We start from the raw sequence: 13,516 nt of genomic DNA on the forward strand, positions 1-13,516 counted from the left end.
CTGCGATTAATATATCAGAGGAACCGAGACGAAATGGTATTACAACAAATTCGTTAACAAAGGTTGCAGTTTCCCCCAAGACTGTAAATTCTAAATCTGGCAGTATAAACTTGGAGAAGAAGCCATCTGAGAAAGCAATGAATTGCAAACCTGTAATTAAACCAAAAACATGTAAGATGTCTTTAAAGGTCTTGGAAAATCAGGATAAGGGATGTGTATTGTCTGTAAGCGAACCTATGATAGGCATCGAAGTGAAATCCAACTCAAACAATTATTTCCCGATTGTAGGGAGAAGTTGTACGACGAAAAGAGATACTATACATTCTGACTCCTCTGGTAGTGTTAACTTGAATTTACCAACAAGGAAATCTTACAGTGAAGTATGTATGAATGTTGTGAATATGGAACCTATCGTGACTAACAAATGTGAGCAGAGCAAAAACAAGTCCCTAGTTGTAGTAAATGGTATGGGTAAAACAACAAAGGTTGAGGTTGCTGAAATAATTAACACCAGAGAAGATGTGGGGAACATAAATAAGTTGGTAACAGCAGTAAACGGCATGGGCAAAAAAATAGTATTGGTTGAGGCACCGACTACGCTCCCCATTAGGAGCCCTAAGTTTAGTCGTACTCATAATGTTGACTCAATCGGAACTGCACAGGACCTTAATCGTATATCAATACATGGCCCTTCGCAAAGTAGATCGCTAGCACAAAGTATTAAAAACAAGGTTCTCTTGCATAAGAACTGCAAAGCCTACGAATCCCTGAGCAAAACCTCATATATGGATAGTCAAAATGTAAATGGCAATAGCGGGATCCTACTAAATCAATCTCATCATGCACTAATAAGCACCTCCCTGAAAGTAGTAACTCCCGACGTTCCAGCACTAAACTTGAATCTAATTAGGTCCTCACAGCTAGATGCTAAAAGGCAGTATATTATTGGATTTGAGGGGAACGCTGTAGAATTGATGGACAGGCGCATTAATCGCTCATTCACATTCTCTCTATTCTCAAAAATACCCCAACTGAGAATGGTAAAATCCGATGATATCCCCAGGGTCTCTATGGCAAGATCAAATAATTTTAGGGATGTTTTTTATCTTAGCTCTGAGGCCGTAATGAAATGTATCTGGTTTAGCCAGAAGGAAATAAAAAGTGAGGGTTTGGTATTGTTTACTTTTGAATCTGAGGAGGATGCTGCTGTATTTTTAGAACCTCCAAGAGTGCTTGACGCAAACCGTTTTGATTTGAGTGGACCTAGTGTGAAACCGAAAGAGGGCTCAGAACTGAATTTAGCTGAGCTTTTGAAAGTTGTAGCAAATGCAAAACGCTTTCCTTGGCTGGAACCAATGCTTTCGGCCATTCTGTGTTCCAATACTACTCCATCATTCAAAACACCCATTACATAGCCACCCAATTATACAGAACTAAAAATCATATCTTGGAATTCTTGTGGCTATGTGAAATGAATGAAATGGCACTCCAACCTTACCAGTGACGAACAACTAATGATAATTATTGTTCAAGAATCCATGAAAACTGAAGCACCGTTAATTGCTGGTTATTCTATGGTTTATCTATGTCACTCGTAACCTTGTAACGCATATGGCTCCATTAGAAATAGACCAGATATTGATTGGCGATCATGCGCAACTTACCACATCCTTGAAATTGAAATGTCAACAGCTCGGAGTAAATAGAACACTAGCAGTGGTTGAAATGAATCGCCCTCAACACTCCATTAGGTGGAACAAGGGCTTGTGTAATCAGATTGTCAAACAGATTTCACTAGAAATGGGGCGGTTTGGGCATGATGGTGTCAATTTAAAAAAATTGTCTGGTATCCAGTACTCTGCAATAGTTAATACCGTATTGACAAAATTCTGTAAAAATCAAAGTAACGTGAAACATATTCATATTTACGACCAGAAATGTAAACTACTAAAAAGGGAAAAAAACAAATCCTTAAGACACTTGAAACAAGGTAATTTAGGCAGCGAGGGATGTAGGGTTAGGCGGAGCCAAATCTTGTCTTTCTACAAACAAAATCTAAGGTTCACCTGTATTTCAAGACACAATGAGGAGAATTGTGCGTTAATACGTGCCATTACATCACATGATACCCGCGTAATTTGGCGTACCTTGAAAACTGACACTGAAAGTGTTTTGCTACCCATGCCAAATTGCATCTCTGATCAGACATGGCAAACCTACATAACGGCTAAATATCAATCGCCTCATACATTTTGGCTTGCTCCTAGCTTATCAGTGGTCCCTAGTAACATCCCCCGGCTGAAGTGGAGTCTCAGTGACATTATTTGGGCAATCTCACGGTTGTCCTATTCCAATGCCGCAGGGCCAGACGGGCTTCCCCCTTGTCTATACAAGGCAGATCCTGTTATGTGGACAGATATTATAAATACCAAATTTGAAACTATCTTCAACTCCGGGGAAATTCCATCATCATGGTTAACTGCAAATATAGTCCCGATATTTAAAAGGGGCGACCCTTCTCTACCTGGAAACTATCGCCAGATTTCTCCAATTGATACTGAGGCAATATTTTTTGCGATTTTACTCTTATACGATCTTGAGAAATTCATTGAGACAAAGGGCTTATATTCTAAATTCCAAACTGGTTTCAGGAAGAGTATGAGTACAACCTTAAATGCAGTTACCCTGGCACATGTCGTTGCAGGGGCAAAGAATAAGAATACTAATCCGGTGTATATCGCAATGATCGATACGAGTTCAGCATTTGATAATGTTGTCCGCAACTTGTTGTGGACAAAAATGTCAGAGATGGGAATTCCCAGTGTTTTGTTGTACTGGATTATGAAATTGCATACAAATACATTGTATAGAATAAAAATATCAACGGATGGGGGTACCACCGCTCCAATTGGAACAGCATTGGGTTTGAAACAGGGATGCAAACTTGGAGCAACCCTGTTCAACCTTTATTTGTCGGATCTTGACCAGAACTGGGAAAACAAGAACTTGTTCTCTGTGAAGGTTGGGAGTATCTCCCTAAAATGGATCGCCTTTGCAGATGAAATTATTTTGTTTGACCCTACCCCGGCAGGGCTACAAACTAAATTAACACTCTGCAAATTCCTCAAAAAGGACCATAACCTTACTCCAAATCTGGCAAAAACTGCCATCATGAAATTTGGAGTGAGACAAAGAAAAGGTAATTTCAGATGGCATATTATGGACACACAAATATCTTGTATTAACAATGCTATTTACTTAGGGTATCATCTTTCAGCCCAGAATTCTATTAATTCATGGACAGACATTATTAAGTACAAGACCAGGCCACTTCTCTCTCAAATGAAAAAGATTTACACCAGGTATTGCAAATTTTCATTGACACCTTTAATTGAATTTATGTCACTGAAGACTGAAAGTGTTATCCTTTATGCACTGGATATTTGTCTGTGCGATATGACTACTATGCTGGACTGCTTACAAGGATCACTTTTGAAAGCTGCAATGTTCTTACCAATGTCTATCCCAAATGCTATTATCCGACACGAATTGGGGTTGGTGGCACTATCGTCCCAATGGAAATGGAGACAGATGTCCAACTACGTGAAAATGCACTATCCACCCACAAATTTGTTATATTTGGGCATGAACAAGATGCTGGGTACACATGCTCCCCTCTCCTTTCATAATTATCATTTGAAAATGCAACAATTATTGAGTGAAGTGAACATCACAGTGAATGACGTTTATCATTGCCCCTGCTATGCCAAAAAAAAACATTTTTAATTAGATTGGTGTCTAACGATTGAGCGAAATATGAGCTATAAATTATGTAAGGAATTTGGTGCATTCGTCAAGCAGCGCATCCCACGATATGCGCACATTACATTATTCCCCTGTGAAATTACCAGAAAAGCATACATTCTATTTAGATTTAATCTTTATCACACAAGGGACAGAACTAAGAACTGGAAAGAAAATGACACAAAGCATTTCATGGGATGTCTCTTTGACGAATGCAACAAACCTTATGAAACATTGAAGCACCTCACACTCTATTGCCCCCATTTTAAGAAAATTAGGACAGATAGATTGATGAAATTTGTTAACATTGAATATGAGGATTGTCTCGAGTTGTTATGGTCTCGAATGATGCAAGGAGTTCACAATCGTTTAATCTATGAATTGGTAAGTTTTTGTAAGCATATTGAAAAGGAGCCGACACTGTTCGATAAATGAAATGCCTACATGCTCATAATAAATATATTAGTAAACCCAGTTTTAAAATACTAACGTGGAATTGTGATGAAATATGCCTATATATGGAATACGTAAATGATGACTGATATATATATTGCACAATTTCTATCATGCACCTTGTATTTTAAACATTTTGTAAACGATCTATAAGATTTAATTTTTATTTTTGATGCAATGAATTCTTGTATATGGATTTTATACTTTTGCAAAGGTTCTACATGAATTTATTCTTGTAAATTAACTAAATGCAAATAAAAATATATATATATATATATATATATTGCAGAACAATGATTACATGGTCCATGGTCCAGGAACTGACTTGGTAAATTACATTACCATGGCCAGAGCTAATGGTTTGGAGATGGATGGAAATGTGACAAATGCTAGCCAGGCCTTATTCTCAGGCACAACATTTGTGAACGAAATTGCGAACCAGTTATCTGGTACAGCTGGGGAGGTAACGGACAGTGAGCTTAATTTAGTGCGAATAGATTCTAACAAATCACATCCACAAGACAAGTATGTTAACAATTATGTATATACTGATGATATTTTGGCGTGTTGGGTGATGTAACGGTGGCATGGTATCACAAGTATGACACTGACAAAAGATAACATTTGAAAAACCATTATTACATTTTCAATGCGGTTGGAGAAACTCCTGCTTTGCCCTATAGCTAGGATGGGAATAGTCTTGACCATCAAATCATAAAAAACAGTCCTAGTTGTGTCCAGCAAATCAAAATGGCCTACACTAACAAAAACCTAATGCCTGCTCCATACCTAGTACAAAAAGTGTGAAAAGGAATTTATGTATGTAAAAGAAAGTCAGCGTTCAAAAGAATAAATGTGTCTCAGTAAGCTCTCCTCTCCACGTTGGACAGCACAGAGTAAGGCGGTCCCTGTAGACAAGACGACACACTCTGGCTCAGGCTCTTAGCCCGAAGGCAGATCAACACGTGGATCGAGGCTCGCCTGGCCTTCCACGTTAAAGTCTTGCTTTCCAATTTCCACAAACACAGTTTAACAAAATGTTCACAGCGGTCCCCCTCTGTCGGGCTCAGACCTTTCACAGCAAAAAAAGTTCACAACACTTGCAGGGGTTCCCTTCCCCAAGCTTAAGTCATATCTTTGAGGGGTTCCATTCCCCTAACTTATTATACTTCCGGTCTCCCTCAGTCGGGCTCAAGCCATTTCCTGATGTCGAAGACTTTTGAATGTGCATGGTTTTTGTGACAGGCCTCCACAGTACCACTTCGACTTTCCAGTTTTCAACTCACACTCATGTTATTTACCCCAGTGCTTTCTGGTCTGGGTAGTTCACTATATTATGCACCAAAGTTCAACATTCAGACTTTGCGTTCCCCTTCTCTCTGGGTTAATTTCAATCACCTTGCTTTTACAGTTCATTCACCTTCCCTTCACAACCCTTTCACAAAGATCTTTGAGTGGGCTACTTCCTTTTGGCGGACCACTGCGTCGCTCAGTTTTGCTGACTTTACAGCTATCATTATTTCAAAGTTCACTCGCAGGTCTGCCTTTCTTCGCGTCTCATCCACACGCATGCAGCCTTCAATTTTGTGATCTAATGTTGCCACTTCATTCTGTGTGCAGCACACAGCGGTCTCTCATGTCGCTTGCCAACTCACCGGCTGTGTGCGTTTCTTGCGTGTCTTTTACTTTCTTACAAAATTGAGAGTAAAGGTTAGTACCACAGGCTTGGTCACTCCTCCCCAACTATGCCGTTCACCCGGGAGGGTTTCTGGTATCCTTGAAACACAAGGCAGCCTTCTTGTTTGGGATTCAGCCTTTTCCATCTATATTTCACAGCCTTTTGGAGGCAACAACCTCCTGGGGTCCTCTACCCGTGGCTCTCGTCCCTCGATCTGTCGCTCTGCTCCAGTAGGATTGCCTTTGCCCCAGAAGTTCAGTGCTTACTCGTGTTCAACCTTGCTTAGAGTGTGCCGCTAGGTTCCACCTTTTATCTGTGTGAGGAAAGCTAATTGGTATCAGATGTATCCTCTTACAGTTAAGTGCCCGACTTTGCCTGACGCAATTAGAGGGACATGTCCAGTGTGATCTATAAGAGTTAGTATTGTTACTCACAGTCGCCCTCTTCCTCGGCCCAGTGTTTGTGTGGAAAAGTGGCAGGGGAGGAGTGTTTGTATGGAAAAGTGGCAGGGGGGGTTGGGGCATCAGGAAGTCCTATGAAATAGGATGGGTTAGGTGTATGGGAAAGGGGGGAATACTCCGTCTCACTGTAGGCTGTCTCACCCCCATTCCCCGAAGACCCCTCACCCAGGTGATCCTCCCGCACTGGTCCACCCCCAGAAACTGGATACAAAAGCAATGGCCATGTCCTGGCCACATGGATGGCAAGTCCCTTAGGACTAGCGGGTGAGACACCCTTTGGTTTCACACAGTGATGAGGATGTTCCGAACGTGGAAACAAAGAACAAGAACCACAGAATTGTGTGGCAGGAGTTTTATGTATGCCTCTAATAACATACAAAGGAAATAAAATGGTTCAACAAGTTTCAACAGATACCAGTTTTGTTGAGAACATGCTCGTTGTGAACCTGAAGAGGTGGTGGATCTGAGAAAAAAGAAAAACAAGAAAAGTGGAAAGAATATTGGCAATAACTCTGAGACACCTAACCAAAGTAGCGATATCCAGGTGCTCCTCACTAAGCAGGGCAGAAAGGCCAATAGGCAGGATATTGGTATCCAGGCAGGCTGTCCTCAACCTTCAATGAGAAATGGGCTTAGGAATAGTGGGGATGAGGATGCGTCATTTGATGGGGCTGCAGTTTGTATTTTCAAACTTGTGGGATGACACAACACAAACGAGCGAGCCCATTATTGAATCTACACCCACCACTACCTGTCAAACTTTATTGGATAACATCACTGTGGGAGGGAATAGATAGGCTGAGGAAATGCTTAATGCCATGCATTTCCAAGTGTTTGTTTGCTGTCCAGGACTCCCACTATAAAACCATGCCACATTTCTTCATTTAATGCAAGAGTGTTATCCCAATGAGAGGTATCACCTTAGATGACATTTTGATAGTTGACCAGCTTGAGGAAGCTAATCGACTTACAACGAATATCCTCTTTACAGCTGACAACATTATTGATTTCATGCATTAGAACATAATGCTATAAAGATTAAGGAGGCCCCTTGTAAGTCACAGGGGGTTTCACTTGGTGTCCGAAGCACACACCCTGAAATGAAGGGATACTGGCAATGGTTACCATAAGTGTTCAGGTCACATTTAATGAACACACCCTGACACATCTAAAGAATTGTTCAGACTATGCTCCTGGCAACCAGGGTCCCTTCTTACTATAGTGATACTGATGGTTTACTTGAACACTTGTACCTGTTCCCCATTCTCCTGCTTCAGGAAACATGGATGGTGGATTCCCTGGAAATTGACGGCAGGGTAATGATCCAGGAGTCTGTAGTAAAAGGTGCATGTAGGTCACCCTAAAGGTGGTGTAAGGAGTCAGAAGCAGGACACAGACACAGTGGTGGCATTTTTAATGGCTGATAGACTTTTTATTAAACAAAAATAAGTTAAATCCTACACCTTTCCTTAAATCTAAGAGGGTTTTTTCCTGCCTCGAATCAAACTAAGGAAACTGTCGGAACGTCTGTCAAAACAATAGTCCACCGTCCTGTGTCCCAAAGGTCTATTTCCAACCTGTACATTTGGACTCCTAACTGCAGAGGAATTACTCCCTTCATCCGAGTAATCTCCAGTGTTTGCTCCACTGCTCCAGGTGTAGCAAACATGGCAAAGTAAAGTTTGCAGTTTCAAAACAAAAAGGTTCTTCAACCAGTAGTAGAGACAAGGGCTTATTTCCTTCTGCAGCAATGTTCAGAACCTAAGAGCTAGCTCTCCTCTTGGTTTTTCCAATCCCAGTCTGCACCAGGTTACTGCCTCTCTTCCTCTGGTTATGATAAGCATACATCTTTACAAAGGCAAGAGGTTGTCCAGTCACTCTTGATGTTTCAAAACTCAAAGCTAATACCAGGGTACGGCCTCCCTTCCCCTGGATATCAGATGCACACATGTTCACAAGATCAAGAGGTTGTTTTGTCACTCTTGGTGTTTCAAAGCTCACAGTCAATACCGGTGTACTGCGTGCCTTCCCTGGATACCAGATGTACAAATATTGACAAGACTAAGAGGTAGTTACTCTTCTCCTGGCTTTCCACGTTCTCTGCAGGACCATGGGGTATGACTCTCTTCCCCTTGTTATCATGCATATAACAGTTCCCACAAAATTGGGTGAGAGTCCCAGACTCGCGATCTTCTTGCCTAATATACTCTCCTGCCAGGTCTTGGATTACTCTCTTTCATATATTTGGGTGTTAATCCGAGAATCAAAATCTTCTTGCCTGGTATACTCTCCTGCCAGGACTTTAGTAACATTCACAGTCTCATATAATTTCATATCTTGCATTTCTGGCTTTTGGTACTTTGCTTTTTGTAACAGTTTTCTTTCTCATGCAAGTACTGCCACAAATAAGATATCTCCTCTTCAGGGTGAGGGTTTGGGTTTCTGACCCAGCTTCTCATCCCCTGCGATTCCCTATGCAGTGTCTGTGTGTCTCAACTCCCTTCTATGGGCTCACTGGTTTCACGTGGCGGCTTTCGGGTCTCTTGCAGTCTTCGTTTGGCTCTGCAGCTTCCTTCTGCACGCTGGTAGCATTTCTCCAGCTTCCTAGTCCACACGGTCTGCAGGAAGGCTCCCACCTTTCCTTCTGCTTTGACAGTCACATAGTGGAACTCTCTCAGAATTGCCTCTCATCAGGACGCTCACTCCTTGAGCCTTTCAGCTCTGCGATTCTGCCTGCAGCTCTCCATTCCTTCGACCCACGTCGAGAGGAAAAAGACTCCATGTTTTCCTATTATCAGTAGTTTTCAATGTCCCGCACCAATAGGATTGGTCCAACAGCTAGAGCGCATAGCTTGGTTCCTCAGGTATTCTTCATCACTCTGGCCCTCTTCCTTGGCCCAGTCTTCGAGTCAGAGTCAAAGGGGGGGTACTTCGGACCTGCCCTACTGGTCATACAAGGGTGGTCCTTTTCAACATAACAATAAGATATAGAGGATTGGGGAGTTGGGTCCTGTGTGTCAAGCTCGGATGGGTAAGGGGGATGCCATGTTCTCTCTGGAATATCATCCACAAGTCCATAGGAAAACTCCCACGCCATGTAATCCTCCCTCATATTCCTGATAACTTCTGGACTTTGGCTGCACCACTCTGGCCACATGAGAAGTAAAATTAAAATGGTCTTTGCAGTGGCAATCGTACAACTCAAAAACAATGCAGCAATTGGGAGCCCTAACAAGTTTGTGGGTAGACAGGGGGGCCACTCTATGAAAATAGTGCTGACACTATATAGAGCTATACTGTTATCACACATGACTTATGGAGCGGAGGCATGAGTGTGGGACTCATTGAAGTATTGGAGAAATTGGAGGGTATGATTTTAAGAGTCTTACTGAGAATGTCTAAATCACTTCCACTACAGTATGTACGACTCAACTTTAATCTCATCTCAATATCTTCCATGATTTTACACAAAAGATTGCGCTTCATAGGAAGCGCCTCTGCTGCTCCAGGACCATCACTGCATCGGCTTACTCAGTCCTTTTTAGTTTAAAATTGGATGTTCCAGATAAACAAATGGTGGGCCTCTGTGCTAGATGTGTATCCTGTGCAACTTTCCATGATGGCATTTAAATGAGTGTTAAGAAGGTTTTTATTTGTTTATCATCTTGAAAACCAGTTTGACATATTAGGCACTAAGGTTAATACTGGGGATTATCCAGAACCCTATTTGAAAGAAATGTTGATCCAGGATATATCACTGCCTATTCAACCAGTTATACCATTAGGAGGCATTTAAATATTACATTCAATATGGTAGCCTCTCTTGAGATCAGTGGTGCAAGGATGTGGATCCCACGACCCAAGAGGCTATGTAGATTGTGCAGTGAACTTGTGATCGAACCTACACAACACTTGCTGACGAAATGTGAAAGCTTGTCTGTGTTGCGCAAGAACTTTTAGGTCGTATGATAATTCTTCTGATTCTAATTTGAGCAAGTGTGTATGGGAACATTTTCTGGAAGGACATGACACCAATTTAATGTATTACACAGAGACATTCTGGGATCCAATTTTGTTTTATTTAAACTGATTCATGATTCATTGTTGTATGTTGTTTATGGACCATATGATTTTATGGTTGTGTATAAAGACTTTATTTACTATACGTGCATTTACATTTTTTTTTTAAACATATCACCATGATAGAAATACTGTCAACTGATACACCCTGAAACTGGTGAGAGACCACTCCATAGGACAGCATGCGTTTTATGTTTTTGACAAACCTCTACGCCCTTTGGGTATTCATTCCCAACCCCTTCCAAATTGTGGACTATAAAGAAAGGGGGCGGGGGATTCCAGGTGCTATACTCCAGAAACTGACTAGTAGCCTAGTGTAACTGCGAGTGATAATGATCACCATTAGATTTGGAACCTGAGCACTTTACCACATCCTAATAATGTTTCCCCAGTTTGTTCTTAGAGAAGAATATCCTTTTATGTTGTGAAAGACCGCTTTCCGTCATAGGGGTTTATCACAAACCCATCCTAATAAAATGAATGAAGGCTCTGAAACATAGTTTTGCATTAAGTGTATTTTATAGGACTAATTAGCCAATGTATTAAATGTGTTTGGGTCCGGCCGGTGTAAATCTGATTTAAAAGCCGCAGGGCCACAGCTAGCTGGAACAGGGCCCAGTTCTGTGGATGCTGCCAGTGGAATTTCTAATGCAGGAATGCTGATAACAGGCTAGGCACAATGCCTGTGGAATACTTTGGGTATTGGGGGGGTGCGTGCATGCGTTCGTGTGCGTGCGTCTTACCTCCTGAACATGGGTGCGGTGCTGTAAAGCAGTGGTGTCAAAGTCAGATTTCAAATGCAGACACAGCCAGTGGATTGTATCAATTATTTACACATATGGGGCAAGGTCTAGGAGGACTTACATTGATTGACAACAACAACTTGACAGAGGTTGGTTATTGTACAAACTTAATTACCATATTTGACAAGCTATGCGTCTTTATTATCTTTAGATGCATCACACTGTTTTACTTGGCGCATCCTTCAAATTTTCTCTTTCACAGTGGATTATGCTTGTTTGTTAACTGTTATATATTACACATCAAAATGACAGCCACAATGTAAAATGTGACTCACTTGATTCCGGCTGACTTTGCTTGCAGGGCACTACTCCAGAAGTCATCCACATTGTCTGGTTCTGAAAAGGCCTGCAAACAGGCACTAAATGGCACCCTGGCACGGATGCGCTCAGGCGGAGGAATCCTCGCTGACTCTGCTTCTTTTCTCTTCTGCTCATGGGCAATGAGCTCATCTGTTCAGAGGTGCAAGACAGCGGAAGCAGGGTAAGTTATTGGTCGCATCAGATTCCAGACCGTCCGTTTCATCCTCACATTGTCTCATTCTTTGTTAACAGCCACTCAGTACAAATCTTTCATCGTCTTTTGCATAATTGATGATTATCATTTAGATCTCACAGGGCTTTAACCCACAAACATTTACAGGGCCCACCAGGGTTTCTTTTAAACTCTACAGCCAGCTTCTTAGAGTAGGCTGTGCCCCCCACAGACATATTTTGTAATGGCACAGGAACGCTAGCAGCAGCAAGATGGCACCACGGGCTGAAAGTGGGTTTACAGATTATTTCACAATGAAGACTACTTCCACTTGAAGTGAACCTACGCATGTGATCTAGAACAACTTCAAATTCAACTCAACTTCAATGGACCTAAGTGGTATCTCAAGAAAACAAATTCTCGTGGATCCTTATTATCCGATCTGTTTAGGAAAAATACTAACTTTTCCTCACAACTAGTATGTATGGTTTATCGATTATAAATCTATATGGGCCTATTAAATTTCATTGCACTATTTGACTGCAATCCTATATTGGAACTAGGAATCTTCTTCTGGACATGGCAACGTTTCAAGTGGATTACGACAAGGATGCGTGTTGGCACCCCCGTTATTTAATGGTGAAGTTTCACACCTACTTCAGATTTTAACAGGTCTTATTGGTAATCTAATGAAAATTGAATTACTTTGCCCTAGTCTTACTGGATGCAGACAATTTGACATTGCATTTACAGACTGAAATAGGACTCAAACCTTGTTTGAAGTGCTGGGTTATTCATTAAAAACAGAGCAAAGCTCTAGTTTCACAGGGCTGTTTAAGGCTCTGCTGAACATACTGGAAGCCGAGGTTTTCTGTCTACATACAATTATTTCAGGGTGAGATTGCTCTATCTGCTTAATACATTGCGGGGGCAAATGGAACCAAAGCACCTAGAATAGCAATAAGGTACGTATTGGTGCTCCATTCAAAGCGTATTCCATTATACTTGTGCTACTTTTGAGTTAATTAAATTCCATTTTGGTCAGGTTAAAACGTTGGGGCAATGTGGATACTATAAGGCAAGGATGAAAGAGGGTTTGATTTGCTGATGCAGGAAAAATGTACTGACTCTCGCGTCTAAGGTTTCAATGTTATTGGTCAGACAATGAAGGAGAACGTGCTTTATGCTTAGGGGTGTCACAGGACCCCCATTTTGGAGACAGTGGGAGCCACATACTGGAAGCTTGTATGAAGGCACATTGCTTTATTTGAAAATAGATATTTAGTAGCCCATATTTGTAAATAACTATTGTAATGTATTATAGTTGTCATTACAAAATGCATGTGATGTACAATCTTATGTATTTTATGATCGTTTTTAATGAATCTACATGTTATCAAACAAATAAAATGTGTTTTTTTTATTTTTAACTCCATGCAAAAACCATTGTTGCTGCAGATCTCAATGCCAAAGAAAGCAGAAGAGCTTCAGTGAAAAGTCAGGCCATATGCCAAAGTATTCATATTGACCTAAAGTTCCATTTGTAAACAATGGGGGGTACTTTTACGTGACTACTTAATTGCACTGGATAGGACCGTGTCCATTTGCACTTAATGACTTGTCATTTCCAAAATGGAGTCGAAATGGAAAGAGTGGAACAAAGGTAAAATCACTGTCTATTCAAATTTTCAACCTTTTCGTGTAAATGCTGCCTGAAAATGATGCTTTGCAGGTGATATCTACAATGTATTCCATTGGAATCCAC

The 13,516-nt window shown here is 41.2% G+C and overlaps 1 protein-coding gene across 2 annotated transcripts in view; it reads right to left on the reverse strand.

Moving 5' to 3' along the window:
- Positions 1-13,516, reverse strand: part of USP13 (ubiquitin specific peptidase 13) — a 748,772-nt gene that overhangs the window by 173,307 nt on the left and 561,949 nt on the right. For both annotated transcript variants that reach the window (XM_069618675.1, XM_069618676.1), the window contains exon 13: positions 11,555-11,729. In XM_069618675.1, coding sequence (XP_069474776.1) covers positions 11,555-11,729 — 175 coding nt within the window. The remainder of the gene's footprint in view (positions 1-11,554; positions 11,730-13,516) is intronic.

Source organism: Ambystoma mexicanum, chromosome 10 (genome assembly GCF_040938575.1).
Source record: "Ambystoma mexicanum isolate Mex_15411 chromosome 10, UKY_AmexF1_1, whole genome shotgun sequence".
Lineage (NCBI taxonomy): Eukaryota > Metazoa > Chordata > Amphibia > Caudata > Ambystomatidae > Ambystoma > Ambystoma mexicanum.